Source organism: Kogia breviceps, chromosome 5, assembly GCF_026419965.1.
Source record: "Kogia breviceps isolate mKogBre1 chromosome 5, mKogBre1 haplotype 1, whole genome shotgun sequence".
Classification (NCBI taxonomy): Eukaryota; Metazoa; Chordata; class Mammalia; order Artiodactyla; family Physeteridae; genus Kogia; species Kogia breviceps.
Window position 1 is genome coordinate 65,829,326 of NC_081314.1, and position 17,182 is coordinate 65,846,507.

At 35.5% G+C, this 17,182-nt stretch overlaps 1 protein-coding gene across 10 annotated transcripts in view; it reads left to right on the forward strand.

Moving 5' to 3' along the window:
* The window catches only part of ATP11B (ATPase phospholipid transporting 11B (putative)), a 124,800-nt gene that overhangs the window by 18,924 nt on the left and 88,694 nt on the right, over window positions 1-17,182 (forward strand). For 9 of the 10 annotated variants that reach the window (XR_010840693.1, XM_059064521.2, XM_059064527.2 and 6 more), the window contains exons 2-4: window positions 7,756-7,872; window positions 13,958-14,047; window positions 15,690-15,770. Coding sequence is in view for 9 of the 10 variants with exons in the window: in XM_059064521.2 (XP_058920504.1) it covers window positions 7,756-7,872; window positions 13,958-14,047; window positions 15,690-15,770 (288 nt within the window). In the remaining variant the exon portion in view is untranslated. The remainder of the gene's footprint in view (window positions 1-7,755; window positions 7,873-13,957; window positions 14,048-15,689; window positions 15,771-17,182) is intronic. The other variant, XM_067034093.1, reaches the window with a different exon arrangement.

A 17,182-nucleotide genomic window follows, 5' to 3' on the forward strand; every position in this document is an offset into this window, starting at 1 on the left:
CCTTCCTTCCCTTAGGCTCATTCCCCAAAAGGAGTTTTAACTTTGAGGCATGTAATCTCTTAGCTCTAATTGAGAACCATTACATATAATTTCTCTCAATGAGAATAGGGAAACACAATGAAGCAACTGATCAGAAAACATAGGTGAGCAGGCTGTATGGTCATTCAGAAATAATATTTCAGTGATAGTGTTATTTTGGTTGATTTGCTAAATATTAATGCTTGGTATTCCATTGTAGCTATGTGGTAACAGGAACAGCATATAGTTTCATTCAACATAAGAGCAAGAGTGTTAACAATTTTGAGAAACATTGAAAATGTTTATAATTATAGCAGGATGAAAGGTAGGATGTCTAGATTGTGTAAAGTGAGACTGGTAGTAGGTACTTGATGGTTGGGTTTTGTTATTGCCACTGCTGCTATTTATTTGGTTCCAGTTTCTTGGTTCAGGCATTCCTGAAAACAAGTTTCCTATATATAAAATCAACAGGACAATTGTGTATCTTCCTTCCACCCTACTTCTTTCTACCTTTTGTGTCAATTTTTGCCTAAATAAGTAGGATTCACCAGCATCTCTATTCTTTGTCTTCAATATACTTTTAGCCAATTTATTATTTTTTAAATTTTTATTTATTTTTAATTGAATATAGCTTATTTCAATATACTTTTTAATGTTGTTATTGTTTAGAATTTTGTGGGTGTGTCTTTGTGATTGATATATATTTTAAAATATTACACTTTGAAGATACTTTGTAAGGGATATTTGTCTCTGGCCTCAGAACTGTAACCCCATTGCTTCTGATATACTGAGGAGGACGTAGGAAGCCATCTTCGTTGCTGTTGTTGTTTATGATTGTGAGTGGAGAGGGAGAAGGCTTAAAAATGTTTGGGAAACCTTAGTAGAAATTCCATTTTACTCATCTATCTCCAATCTGGATACCACAGGTAGAAGAGTTACTAGTTTAGAAAATTCCTTATCCAGCTGGTGTTCAACTGGATAGGTAAACCAAAAAAATCAATTTAGAGTTCTTGGTTACAGAAACCTTACATTCTCCCTTAGTGAAATCTATGATTTTAAATTTGATCTAAACTAAAACTACCTCACAAATTTATTTTTATCATAAATGTCTCTGTGATTTCAAATCACCGGTCTAGCAAATAAGAGACATTTACTGTCACAGTTGAATTATGGCCAAATAGGATTCTTGTAATCCAGAAAATCCATGGTAAAGTCCCAAATGGGTGAAACTGACATATTTTTAACTCTAGTAAGATATACTTAACATAAAATTTGCCATTTTAACCATTTCTAAATATACAGTTCAGTGGCATTAAGTACAGTCACACTGTTAATGCAGCCATCAATCACTACCATCTGTCTCCTGAACTGTTTGATCTTTCCAGACTGAAACTTTATACCCATTAAACACTAATGCCCTGTTCCTCTCCCCTCCCCAGCCCCCCTTGAATAAATGCCTGGCAAAGTACGAATTTGTCAACTCTTATTCCTTATATAAGAGGAATGAATTAAAAATTTTGTCCTTTTGTCACAGGCTTAATTTCACTTAGCATAATGTCTTCAGTGTTAATCCATGGTATAGCATGTGTCAAAATCTCCTTCCTTTTTAAGGCTGAATAATATCCCATTGTACACACCACATTTTGTTTATCCATTTGTCTGTCAATGGACACTTGGGTTGCTTCCACCTTTTGGCTATTGTGAATAATGCTGCCATGCACATGGGTTTACAAATATCTGTTCGAGTCTCTGCTTTCATTTCTTTTGAGTTTATACACAGAAGTGGAATTGTTGGATCATACAGTTATTCTGTGTTTACTTTTTTGAGGGGTCACCATACTATTTCCACAGGGGCTGCTAGAGGTGTATGTTGGAGTGGGAAATCAAGTTTGGGAGGTAATATAAGAGATGAGCTTCCTGTAAGAGATGAACTTCCTGTAGTAAAGTATTCGCAGATGATTTAAGATGTTTGGAGTCAAAGATCACTCTAGATTTTGAACCCTGTAACTGGAAAGCCAGTTCCAACCCACCTCTGCAGTAAGCCAGAGTTCTTACTGGCTTAGTAAGAACTCAGTAAACCAGTTCAGACTGATCCGATAGATGGCAAACTACCTTAAATCCTAAAATGAAAATTTTGTAACTTGATACAAAAAGTTTAAATTGTGTTTAGATCATGGACATTTTAAGTTATTCCCTCTCATCTTGCTTTGGTCTCAACAGTGTTAAATTATCTTGTCCTTATAATACCTTCATATAGATGTATTTTATTCAAAGTCTATACCCAGGAAACAGTAATTCACAATTAAGTTTATAGATTTGGTAAAATACCGTTAAATCATTATTCCCCAGAAGTATTGTGTACATTGGAACACGTAGCCAACAAAAATCACTTTGTGTCATAGGAAGAGTGTGACCGAAATAAAGCTTCTGTTTATTTATTTATTTATTTATTTTGGCGGTATGCGGGCCTCTCACTGCTGTGGCCTCTCCCGTTGCGGAGCACAGGCTCCATACGCGCAGGCTCAACGGCCATGGCTCACGGGCCCAGCCGCTCCGCGGCATGTGGGGTCCTCCCGGACCGGGGCACGAACCCGCGTCCCCTGCATCGGCAGGCGGACTCTCAACCACTGCGCCACCAGGGAAGCCCTCATTTATTTTAATAACAGTGCCATTGCAGTTTTGATTTTGAAGCTTCTTTTTATGTTGTTTTTCATGGTTTTTTGGTTTGTTTTGTAGTTTTTTTCTTACTATTATGGAGGAAATAGATCACACATAGGAATGATTAAATGTACAAATTTACTTTAATCACTGTGAACTCAACATGTTTTCTTAGTTACGTTAAAGAAGTGACAATAATTATAGGACTGTAGTTTTAGTTTCTTCTTAGCTCTTATTTGTAATGCTTGTATTTTTCATAAAATCTTTGGGATTTTAAGAATAGTACAGAGGCTGGTATATTTGGTATGAAAATATAAAACGTTATGAGTCATTTCTAAGTACTGCTTTGTGCCAGAGACCAACATCTGAAAATTATAAGCTGTTTTCTGGTTTGGTTTCCCTAGGTTTCATCAATTTACTGTTACAAAAGGAGTCTTTTTCAAATCAGTCCCATGTGTTTTCAGTTCTTTCCTTGAATGCCGTCATGGGATTATTTTTCCACCTTAAATACTCATCCACTTTTTTTAAAAAAATTAATTAATTTATTTATTTTTGGCTGCATTGGGTCTTTGTTGCTGCTTGGGCTTTCTCTAGTTGCAGTGAGCGGGGGGCCAATTCCTCGCCATGGCGCACGGTCCTCTCATTGCGGTGACTTCTCTTGCTGCAGAGCATGGGCTCCAGGCACACAGGCTTCAGCAGTTGTGGCTCGTGGGCTCCAGAGCACACACCCAGCAGCTGTCGTACATGGGCCTAGTTGCTCCGCGGCATGTGAAATCCTCCCAGACCAGGGCTGGAACCCTTGTCCCCTGTATTGACAGGCAGACTCCCAACCACTGCACCATCAGGGAAGCCCTGATCCACTTTTTTAAAAAGTACCTGTGGTTTTTACATATGCTCATAAATCCAAACAGAAAAGAGGTTTTTTTTTTTTTTTTTTTTTTTTTTTTTCGGTATGCGGGCCTCTCACTGTTGTGGCCTCTCCCGTTGCGGAGCACAGGCTCCGGACGCACAGGCTCAGCGGCCATAGCTCACGGGCTTAGTTGCTCCGCGGCATGTGGGATCTTCCCGGACCAGGGCACGAACCCGTGTCTCCTGCATCGGCAGGCGGATTCTCAACCACTGCGCCACCAGGGAAGCCCAGAAAAGAGGTTTTTAATTTCATACTTTTTTAGAGTTAATGAGAGTTGTTATTTTTAAATAGTTTAAATTTGTGTGTTTCCAAATGCCTATACAGTTGACCCTTGAACAACATGGGTTTGAACTGTGCAGGTCCCCTTATATGTGGATTTTTCAATAGTAAATACTACAGTACTATAGGGCTGAATCTGAGGATGCAGAGGGCCAACTCTGAAGTTATACTCAGATTTTTGACTGTGTGGAGTGTCGACTCCTCTAACCCTCGAGTTGTTCAAGGGTCAGCTGTACTTTTTAGCAGGCATTAAAATAAAATCAGGGTGGGGACTTCCCTGGTGGTCCAGTGGCTAAGACTCTGTGCTCCCAATGCAGAGGGTCCAGGTTCAATTTCCAGTCAGGGAACTAGATCCCACGTGCCGCAGCTAAGAGTTCGCATGCCGCAACTAAATATCCTGCATGCTGCAGCTAAGACCTGGTACAGCCAAATAAATAAATAAATGTTTAAAAATAAAAATAAAACCAGGTGGCTAGAATAGCATTAATCTATCTCAGTTCCTTTATCCAGGACAAGATGAAATCATAGAAGAAAGGAGCAATCCATCCAGGGGTTCAGGGTATGAATGGGTAGTCTGGGCTGAAAGTGTGATACATACCAGAGGTTTCTGAACCCTGATGTGTAGCCGTAGCCTAGTGATTAGGGAGTTCAGATTGTACAGTAGCATAGAATTGCTGATAATGCTTGTTAGAAATAGCATGAAACTATACTTGAACTTCACATTAATGGTATAGTTATACAATTAATTTTGATAAAATCTGTTTGTTTTGATTCCTGTTAAACAAAGTAGAGGTGCTATTGAAACAGTTCTCTGTCATTTTAAAAATATGGAATATTGAGGTGGGGAACTGATTATAAAAGCAAGACGTTAGATAAGTGGTTCTAACTTTCTTTATGTCATCAAAATCTGAGGAAAACTATTCTGTCATCAGCAAAATGCATGTATGGGAGTTCCCTGGTGGTCTAGTGGTTAGGATTCAACGCGTTCACTGCTGTGACCCAGGTCCAGTCCCTGGTTAGGGAAATGAAATCCTGCAAGCCGCGTGGCATGGCCAAAATTTAAAAAAAAAATTTTAATGAACAGATATGCAAATTTGCGTACAATTTCAGAGATTCACAGACCTGCCCTAAGTCACTTTTCTCATTTTTGGACAGTTTTGTTCTTTTTATTTAGTTCATGGCTACTTGAATTTGTGGCAGAGAAGCTGATGCTAATGAATTGAAGTTATAGCTTTAATTTCCATGAGGGACACTTAGCTGTACTTATACCGCAGTCACAAATATACAATTTAACTATTTTGTGTGTGTAAAAAAATACACATACCTACATGTATATGCATGCCATTGATTATAACATGACTGGATAAGGTCATTTTAATTAATCACTGGACAAACAACTCAAAATGCTTAAGTGGATGTTATAGCATCTTTGGGAATAAGGAAAAACGTACTATCATTATTCTCCTTTTGGTATTGTCATCTTATTGTAAATTATGATTTCTTGGAATATGGCGATGCTGAACTTAAAATTCAGTTTAATTTAAAACTGATTTTATTCTTGGAACATCTCAAAATATCTCCTTGAAATAACTGTAGAAATCTCAGGAGTTCCAAAACTTTAGTATGTGATCACTGGTTCATCCAGGAGAGAGGGATGGAGAATGATAAACATTTGCTTCCTGTAAAGTGCATGCATTTATATATATAGTGTATTAATTCTAGTAATGAATGAGAGGTTATAATGTAAACATCAATATATTTTGGGGGTGCATTTGTTTTGTTTTTTGTTTCTTTTTTTTTTTTTTAGAGATTTATTATTTATTTTATTTATTTTTGGCTGCATCAGATCTTTCATTGTGGCGCGCGGGCTCTTCGTTGCAGTGCGGGCTTCTTTCTAGTTGTGCCGTGCGGGGTTTTTTCTTCTCTGGTTGTGGCGCACAGGCTCCAAGGTATGTGGGCTCTGTAGTTGTGGCATGGGGGTTCCAGCACACGTGGGCTCTGTAGTTTGCAGCACAGGCTCTCTAGTTGAGGCGCGCAAGCTCAGTAGTTGTGACACACGGGCTTAGTTGCCCTGTGACATGAGGGATCTTAGTTCCCTGACCAGGGAGTGAACCCATGTCCCCTGGATTGTAAGGTGGATTCTTTACCTCTGGACTACCAGGGAAGTCCCTGTTTTTTGTTTCTTAACTTTAGATGTACATAGAAATAATCTTGGTGGGATTTAGCAAAAAATAAAATTTTATAGCAGTGATTCTCAGTCTCAGTTGTCTTGACATCTTCTTAAGATTTATATATTCTTTCAAACCCTCAAGTTTACTTTTTTTTTTTCTTTATCTCAGAAGTTTACATGCATGGGGTATGACTCAGTGTTATGTTAACATGGTTACAGAGTGGATACAGAATAAATATGCTCCATGGAGTCTAATGCTTCTGTTACTTATGTGTCCCTTTTGTTATTTTATGAACATTACAGGCAAACTTCTGTGGACCATATTTGAAAAACACATCCATAGACTACAGCAGTAGCATTCAAACTGTTTGTTCATTGATTTATTTATTGAGTAGGAGCATGTTATGATATGCTCGAGTATGTAACAAATCACATAATCCTTCATGGCTTAACATAGTGCTTAAACTCAGTAAATAGTTATTGATTGAATAAATGGTATATCTCTTTTAAATGATTATGATATTCCAGATAGAGCAGTGAGTTCTGACTCTGATTTTGAAACCTGCCCTCTTTCTCCCATGAGTTATTACAGGGCACAATTGTGAAATGTTTAAAAGAAAATTTATGAGAAAATAAACATGTATGCCACATTTTATCCTTAAACTGATTTTGAAATCAGATACATAATGGCACATCCACAAAATGTGGTAATCACTTTAAGTAGCATAAACAAATAAAATAAAACTTCATTTTTTTAATGGAGTATACAAATACATTTAATTTGCACAGTTCTGGACTAGCTGTTTCTAAGATCACAAAATAAATCGTTTAAAACCATGAATAACAGCAGTTGAAACCCATATATAACATTTCTAATATTCTGATGTGCTGAACAAAGCATCCCTCTAGGTAACATGGGAATTTCCACTATTTGTGTGTGTCTGTGCTTAGTGGAAATTTTACAGGGATGCCGATATCTATCAAAGGAGTCTTAAAGATTCACTTGCCACTCTGGAAAAGAGTACAATGCTGTAGGAATAAAGTATCAGTGTTCTTGTCGCCAGGGCAAACTTTTCCACTAGAGATCATTCTTAAATGTACCTTAATTGAGGGTCTTCTAAATTTGAGGCCAGAATTATAGCATATATCCATATTTCAGGGAGTAGATTGATAATGTAACTAGCACAAAGAAATGCTTGTATGGAATGAATCTGGGCTATCCAATACATTTTAAGTCCTCTGGGAACAAAGCCCTTTGAAACCGAGTTGATCTGGGTGTAAAATAAAATAAAATGTAAGCCTTTGTCCTTAGATATGGTAGGTGCTGACTAGGCCTTAGCTACACAGGACTTCCGTCTCACTGGCTAGGAATCTATCCTAAGAGAAAAGCAAGGAACCCCAGGAATGAAAGGGAAGGAAAGAAGCCTTGTCTTCAAGTGCTTCTGTAGGTCTTCTTGTGGTAGCATTTCTGACAGCGTATGGACTATTTTTCATTACCAGAGGTTATTACCTAGTTAGTTTATATCTGAAGAAAATGTACCTGTTTACTTTGAAGAAAAAAAAATATGGCTTAACTCTCCTGATAATTAAATAGATTGAGCCTATATGTAGTTCAAGGCCAGTAATAATATGTGTAATATGATCAGTTAAATAGAACCAGCAGTAAAGAATCATAACAACTAACCTTGTTGACCATTATTTTTCTTTTGCTTGGCCTTAGGGCTTTGACCCACCACATCAAAGTGACACAAGAACTATTTACATAGCCAACAGGTTTCCTCAGTATGGCCTTTACACACCTCAGAAATTTATAGATAACCGGATCATTTCATCTAAGGTAAGAATTAACACTTTTATTACTAAAACTGTGAGTTATGTACTATTTTGTTTTAAAAGGTGATTTGTTTGTATTTATATCCTTAAAAATTCAAGGAAATGGTGGTTGGTAGATTTATCTTAACCAAAATTGTGAACTGTAAAATAAAAAGTTTCTGGTTGCTAATATCAGGTAGCCAATATGCCAAAAATTACCCTTAGTTGCAATTAAACTAAGGAACTAATATTTATACCATGTGCCAGACACTATATTAGGTACTTCTCATATTATTTAATTCTTTAAACAATTTTAAGATAGCTTTAACAAAGTGTTTTTATACTCATTTTATATCCGTTTTTCCCATTGAAGTGCAGGGAAATAATTTACCCAGGGATGAGATTGGAGTTTGAACTCAGTTCTGTGTGACTTTAAAGCCTGACTTCCTCCAGTTTTATCTTTCTTCTATAAACATTTTATAGTACCAAGGAACCACTTCACTTTACATATTTTTCCTTGTTTCATTTTTTCCTATGGTATTTTTAAGATGTCTTAGCATTATTCTATAATCTTCAATTTCAAAATAGACTATCTGATAGACTCTTCTCTCATGATGGAAATGTTTTCCATGCTGCCTAATATGATAGCCATTAGCCACATAGGGCTGTTTAGGCCTTGAAATGTGGTAATGTAACTGAGGAACTTAACTTTTAATCTAATTTTAATTTTTTTTAAATTGTCAATAGCCACATGTGACTAGTGGCTTACTGGACAGTGCAGTTATAGAGGATGTGAGTCAGAAACTGAGGGTAAGGTGCTCTCTGAGCATAGCTATTGCTTAATAGACCACCTTAAGAAGCATCTTCATATTGCTCCTTCCCTGTCTTCCAGGGCGACTAATATTTTCTCTCTAATCCTGATCTCATTTTTCTTAAAGATGTTTTTTTAGGCCAATGGTTCCTTTTCCCTTTTCCTTTTTTCCAGCCTTTACATTATTTACATATGCAACACACCCATTACTGACATCTCATTTGGACAGTGGTTCTAAAGTAGAGGGCAGGAAGGGGAAATATCAGTATCTAGGGTAATAGAGGAGCTTTAGATTAATGATACAGTTCTTAGTAAGTGATGCAAGAAATAAAAGTCCTTCTTGAAAAAAATTTTTAAAACACTGGGTATAATTTATATATAATAAAATTCACTAATTTTAAGTGTATAATTTGATAAGTTTTGAAAAATGTGTAACATGTGACTGCTGTCATCAAGATAGGAAATATATTTGTCACTCCAAAAAGTTAGTAGCCAGTCCCCCTCCTCCTCACCTTTAGCACTAGCAGCTGATCTGCTTCCTTTAACTATAGTTTTATCTTTTCCAGAATGTCATATAAATACAGTCATACAGTAGGAGTCTTTTGTGTCTGACTTCTTTTCACTTAACACAGTACTCTTGAGATTCATCCTTCTTGTTGCAAGTATCAGTATCATTAGTTCATTTCCTTTTTAGTGCACAGTTTAGCTGTCAGCCTAGGTTTGGATAGTTTATGTCCTGAATTTGGGTCATTTTCCTTGCATGGTTTTGCGATCAGTATTTTCCCATCAATTTCCAGCCACTTTTCTAGCCCTGAACTCTGAATCTCTGTGATATTTTGTTGATAAGGGGGTAGTTTACCTCCACTGTTTGGCTGCTATAGCTGTGAGAGTTGGATATTATCTCCAGGCTAAGAAGCCATAGTTTATCATTCAAACTCCTTCCATTTGTAATTTTTTTTTTTTTTTTTTTTTTAGATTTTTTTTTTTTTTTTTTTTTTTTTTTTTTTTTTCTTTTGCGGTACACGGGCCTCTCACTGTTGTGGCCTCTCCCGTTGCGGAGCACAGGCTCCGGACGTGCAGGCTCAGTGGCCATGGCTCACGGGCCCAGCCGCTCCGCAGCATGTGGGATCTTCCCGGACCAGGGCATGAACCCGTGTCCCCTGCATCGAAAGGCGGACTCTCAACCACTGCGCCACCAGGGAAGCCCCATTTGTAATTTTTTTGAATTTAAACTCTCTTCCAGTTTCTGTCTATATTTTGGACATGTTCCAGGATTTTAAATAGTTTGTTTTAATCTAGTTTTCATAATTCTTATCTGCTAGGAGTTCACAGTCTGCCAATACTGGAAACTGAGTGTCCTGGAGAACTTATGAGATAACTATCTTTATATGACTTTTCATATGCAGCATTATGAGGTTTAATGTTTTTGACCACAGTGTCAAAAATGTAGATATTTAAAATAAACTTGCCCTTTTTTCACACACGTGGAGACTGTTTTTCTCATTACTCCCTTATTACTTCCTTATTATTCCACTACCACTTTTTTTAAACTTCCAAACGAGATTACCTGCTATTCCATGAACTCATGTTGAACTTCCCTACCACTGTGCCTTTGCTATGATTTTGTATTGATAACTGCAGTTTTTTAAATGTAGACTATGTTTTTGCAGAGAATGTATATTTCATGTTTTTGACCACAATTTCAAGAATGTAGATATTTATATAGACAGTGTCTCTGTTTTTCCTGACCATAAATGAGGCTGGCTTCTCATTGTTCCCTTTTTACTACCTTTCTACTCCCTTATTATTTCCCTAAACTCCTTTCAGACTGTATATCTTCTATCCCACAAAGCCACGATCAACTTCCCTCCTCTCTGCCTTTGTTCATTCTGTCTTTCCTTCCTGAAATATTCTCCCTCTGTTTGCCCCCTATTTTCAGCCTGCTGAGTGTTCCTCCCTTAAAACCTGTGTCAAATGTGACCTCCTTCATTAAATTTTTCTTTCTCATTGACTTCTTGAATTGCCTTCCCATTGAATTCTTTGTCTATTCCTTCTTTTACTTTATCTTTGAATATAGCTATTGATATATTGTTCTTAATCTCCTCTATTTAAACTTCTTCTCTTTGTTCCTCTTATAGTGTGTCTTACACATTGTAGATGCATGATATGTCTTTAACTTAATTTGCTATAGTAACTTCCTTATCTTAAATTTAAATTTCCTTGCCATATACCCTGAGAAAACCATAATTCAAAGAGTCATGTACCACAGTGTTCATTGCAGCTCTGTTTACACTAGCCAGGACATGGAAGCAACCTAAGTGTCCACTGACAGATGAATGGGTAAAGAAGATGTGGCACATATATACAGTGGAATATTAGCCTTAAAAAGAAAGGAAATTGAGTTATTTGTAGTGAGGTGGATGGACCTAGAGCCTGTCATTCAGAGTGAAGTAAGTCAGAAAGAAAAAAAAATACTGTATGCTAACACATATATATGGAATCTAAAAAAAAAAAGGTTCTGAAGAACCTAGGGGCAGGACAGGAATAAAGACGTAGGCATAGAGAATGGACTTGTGGACACAGGGAGGGGGAAGGGTAAGCTGGGACGAAGTGAGAGAGTGGCATGGATATATATACTCTACCAAATGTAAAATAGATAGCTAATGGGAAGGAGCCGCATAGTACATGGAGATCAGCTCGATGCCTTGTGTCCACCTAGAGGGGTGGGATAGGGAGGCTGGGAGGGAGACACAAGAGGGAGGGAATATGGGGATACATGTATATGTATAGCTGATTCACTTTGTTATACAGCAGAAACTAACACACCATTGTAAAGCAATTATACTCCAGTAAAGATGTTAAAAAAAATTTCCTTGCTGAAGGTTTAATTTTATAACCATGTTTTCGTTTTCTTACTAATGTCAGACCTTAGGAGGAAAAAAGTCAATGATGAAGTTGTATACATAGCGATAGAGAAGGTATACTTCTAGTTCATTTTTCTTGACTGTTATTACATAATAATTAAAAGAATTTTAAAGCATAATGAATTATTTTTCTTAGAAGTTTTTTCATGTGTCTTAATATTATTCTACTAGAGTGCCTCCTCTGTGTGTGACAGGACAAACGCAGAATTTAGACTCATTCAATCTATTAATGTTTCTATTTCAGAAAACCCGAAAACAATAATTCTAACATTTGTAAGCTAGCTTTCTTAAGAAATTTTTATTTATTCTCACTTTTTCCATTGTATTATTGAGCTAGCCAAAGAGAGCATCCTGAAACCAATTAATTTACTTTATTACCAACTTATATAGTTGCTCTTTTCAAGATTCTGAAAGGTAAAATATATTGTCACTATTATATAGATTGATGTAAAGATAGAACATTGTCAAGTTAATTCCTATAAAGTTTTATACATTTGATCTGGTGCTGAGGAAGTTGCATGGAAATACTATGATCCCTGAAGGGACAACTGCCTTTTTACCCCAGTGAAGATGAACTGGCTATGGTTTGACCCAGAATTACCACCTCATATGCACACATTGAGCACTGACTTCTTCTGGTTCCAGGAAGTCTCTACCTCTCTTCTCTCTAGAGCCTTGAACATAGTTCCCAATCCCAGATTCTAGAGCCATTGGTACTACCACTACCACAGGTAAATATGTTTTAGGTACCCCAGATTAGAACTGAAAATATAATTTCACCTAAGAAAGGAAGGTGTTAGGCATTGTACTATTCTTTATATACCCTTGGGTCAAATAGGCTTTTGTGGGCTCTTCTGGGAACCTAAGCATATTTATAAAATTGTTCATATATGAAAGGATGTTTGAGGTCTCAAAAAACTGATTAAGGGAATTCCCTGGTGGTCCAGTGGTTAGGATTCCTCTCTTACTGCCGAAGGCGTGGGGTCAATCCTAGTCAGGGAACTAAGATCCTGCAAACCGCACAGCGCAGCCAAAAAAAAAAAAAAAAAAAAAGAAAGGGAAATTTCTGACATACCAAAATTCAGAAATTAGAACTGTCTTGCATTGTACCAGAGAAAATCTTGAATTGGTCAGTGGTTGAATTGACCAATGGTTATTGCCTGACATCAGGAGAGTTATCTGGAAAAAAAAATTCTTTTTCCAACCATATTTTTTCATTTATCTATTTTGCTAAAGTTTTGATCTCTAACTGTGTGCTCTAGTGTAACTGCGATAGAGCAGTGAATAAAACAATGTCTCTAGGGATCTTACATTCTACTGAGAGAATGGACATAGCGTAAAGTAACAGTGCTGTAAAGTGTTTCCCTATTTCATACATAAAGTTGTGTTGTGATTAGTGAGTGGCACAAGTAAAATTCGTACAATATTACCCTGCCCCCATAATATAGCATTATAGGCTAATAAACTGATTAATAATACGACAGACACACAGCAGTTAATATGAGGCAGGGTCTGTTGTGCTTCATAAATATATTAGCTCATTTAATTTTTATAACAACCCTATACAGTATGATTGTTATTGTCCTCATTTTATAGAGGCACAAAGTGAGGTACAAAGAGATTAGGTCCAAGGTCACTAAATGACCTTGGATTAGGATTTAGTCCACAGCAGTTTAACCCTTTACCATCTATGTTCATAACCATTATACTCTACTGTCTTTAAAAATTGACATTGTGACAGATTTTCATATCCTTTATGAGATTTTCTTGATGGTTATACCAGTGATCACTTATCTAAAGTAATTTTTAATCTTTTTCACATTCTAGGTTATTTTTCCATATCCCATGCTTAACGGAATAACTGAATAATTATACCATTTCCTCCATTTCTGAATAAATAAAATATTAAATAAATAAATAAATATAATATAAATTTAATAAAATTTAAAATAAATTGAATCCAGTGTTAGGATTTCTATCAGCTCTTAATTCATCTTCAGCATTAGGTTCAGTCTTGTGTAACCAAAATCCAAAATCAGTTATTAAAATATTATTTTAGATCTGCCATCTCCAACTTCTAAAAAACCAAGAATTTAATAGCAAAATTGATGGGTTCCAGTTTATCTCATTTTTTAAAATTATACTAAAATTGCCAATAAATAGTAAAAGACAGAAAAAAAATAGAATAAAAGCCCTGAAATTTTAAAAACCAGATAGTTTTTGTAGCATTGAGAGTTACATGAATTTGTCTAAGGGCTTAGTAAATCTGATACTACTTTTCTTGTTATTATATGTATATAGTGTATATTATTTTAAAATATTAACTTATTGATCTTTTTTTTTTCTTTTTTTCTTTTTTTCCTTTTTTTTTTTAGTATACTGTGTGGAATTTTGTTCCAAAAAATTTATTTGAACAATTCAGAAGAGTGGCAAACTTTTATTTTCTTATTATATTTTTGGTTCAGGTAAGCTTTATCACTTCATAAATTGTTAAGTTTATAGACATGGGTTCTAAAAATATATCTTCAGGGAAAAGTTATATTGCATTCTAAATCATTTGACTGTGGGACCACTTTTTTTTTTTTTGCAGAGCTTCCCCATTGTATTCACTGAATACAATGATTTAAACCACATCAAGATGTCTGAAAAATAGCCAATGAATTTTAAGATTAATTTATTTTGTTTTATCACTGATTGCTATGGTGCTGATAATCATAATCAAAGCCAAGAAAATAACATCCTTTCAGATGTTCTGCCTCGGACATAAATATTTTGGCTTTTAATACACAGCACATGTTTTTGGCACATTTCAGCCTATGGAGCCATCTTTGTACAAAGTAAATCTTTCTTTGGCTTTTCTTTTTTTTAATTTAAATTTTACTTTTATTAAAAAAATTTTTTTAATTATAATTTTTAAGAATCCCCGTGAATATTGATTTTTCTCCAGGAGACTATTTTCTTAACCTAAATCTATGGTCATTATAAGCTGTTTGACAGTTTCTTGATTTTCACATTGTGCTTTTTTTCCTAAGGTCAAAATATCAAGGAACAGCTTATGAAACTTGAGTATAAATCAAGATTTAAAATAAGTGTCATTTTCTTTTAAAGAGGTTATTCTTTTCTGATAATACCTTGGCCGTCTCCTCCAGTGTGGCATTGAATTTTTGTATAAACTCTGAACTTTTCTCTCCATGGAACCTGGGCTTTCAAAAGAAAAAAAAATTGTGAAGTAGTCACTGTAAAGCTTGAGGAAACTTTTTTTTAATTGCTTTGCTTCATGAACAGAAAAGGAACTTCTGATTTTTTCCATCAATAGAACTTCAGCTTGGTTTAGTTGGAAAATTGAGAAATTTATACTTACTATGTCCATGTAACATGCATTTGTGAAATTACTAGCTAAGATCAGGAATTCAGTTTGTGTGTGGAGTAGGACAAATTTAATTGGCCTACCCAGAGTAAAGGAATATTAATAAATTGTTAGACCCATGTTCTAAATAACCAAATATAATTACTGCAAATATTTCTTTTCCAGCAGTTTATTGAAACCTCAGTTGTATGATTTAGATAATTGCAGCAGCATTTTCCAAGTTGTACCCTTCTGGCTCCGCTAGGTGTAGCAAAATCACTTGTAGAAAGAAACCCTTTCCCTAGTCCCATTTCTTGTTCTCTCTACCTAAGTGGTGAGTTTATTCTGGATCCCAGGGTAAAAACTGACAGACTTTACAGCATTTCTCAGGATGGGCAAAGAAATGTGAAATGAGATTCTGAGCAGCTATAGCTCCCCTCCAAGGCAAATACCAAGGAAGACCTTAAGTACTCTGTGTTAAGAAAGCAGAGACTGAGTCCACTCTAGCAGTATTTGTGGGTATGCAATAGATTTAGATATTCTACTAACCCCATATAAAAGCCATCAAAGTGAACTTGTGAAACTGTGAACTAAACTATACTCACTGCGTAGTCTCTCTCTCATGTTATTTTTTCATCTGGACCATGATACATGTTTTGTATAATGTTTTCAGATTTCCCAATAATTATAAGATTCTAGATGTTAATAGTGTGATGTGTACAATATAAAATATACTCTGCCTTCTCTGTTTTTTAATCCAGCTTATGATTGATACACCTACCAGTCCAATTACCAGTGGACTTCCGTTATTCTTTGTGATAACAGTAACTGCCATAAAGCAGGTATGAAATACTTTGTATTGTTTTTTTTCTCCCAGGTCATTCAGAAATTGTTTAATATTTCTACTCCAAAGTAAGATTTATTGTTGTGAAAATAATTTTCATAAGAAGAAATTTATTTGATTCTGCCTATGGTAAAATTAAACTGAGTTAAGCCATCATTATCAGGTACCTGGTGACTGATGCGCTGATTACAATTGTTAAAATATGTCGTTCCTTTGATACACCTAGGAAGCATCCAAAAACAAGCATTTTATATGTACGAACCAATTCATATATGAAACAGATTAATTATTATAATCATCTTTGTAGAGTTTGGTCGTATTTGAAGGAAATACAGTTCAAAGGGGATATGTTTATAAGGAGTGGAACATGTACTTCTGGCACGAACATTTCTGAATAAAAATTATATAGTGCTTTCCTACTTTTTACAACTTGCTCTGGTGAGGTCAATTTTTATGTAAAGTAGGACTCTAGGGGAAATAGCTTCAACCAGATCTTGAATTGATATTAAAATGTAGGTATAGAAAAACAGTATTATTGGATAAACATGACAAATAAGAAGTTTAAAAATTCCTAGAAATGTCATGTTTATATACTACCACTTCTCAAATATCTTTGAGAAGATATTGGGCCAGAGGCTCAATTATACAGAACCGAACCCTTCCTCCTGAAAGGGAGTTAATTTGAATTTTCTCGTGTCAATATGATAAATATTATATAAGATTTAGGGATAAGGTGTAAATTGACATGGAAACAAAATTGGAAAAATTTTATAATTCTGAGATGTATATTTATTACTTACATGATAAGGGTAAGGGGATTCTGTAGATTAACAATTACATTATTTATCTAGTGTGTCAGAATATCATGCTACTGTTCTAAGTTTGATTTCCCTGTATTCAGTGTTCTGTTGGAGATGAGAATTCGTGTAAGTCAGTAAGCATCCACATCACTTAATGCAATTACATATTTACTTGGCTTTGTAGACGTCATTTATTTCATCTAAGTAACACACATTTGTCCCTTGGACCTCTTTTCTATATATAGTTTCCTTTTTGGTGATTTCTTCCAATCTAGTGGCTTAAGGTACCATTTATATGTTGATGGGTCTCAAATTTACATGTATCCTGAAACTATGCTCTGAGCTCCAGACACACATATACAGCTCTTTGTGCTTGGAAATACAACAGTTTCCACTTGGATATCTTAGGCTCTTCCTGACCTCTGTGTCACTCTCTTCTTTCCTGCTCTGGTCTTTTTGCTTCATATCATTTTTGCCTACCTATGGTTCTATTGAATAAATGCTTGTTTATTAGTTTGTCTGTTTTCTTCATTTGAATGTTTCATTCTATGAGGGCAGAGACTTTGTTTTATATTACTAGTTTATTACCAGTGACCAGAACAAGGTTGTG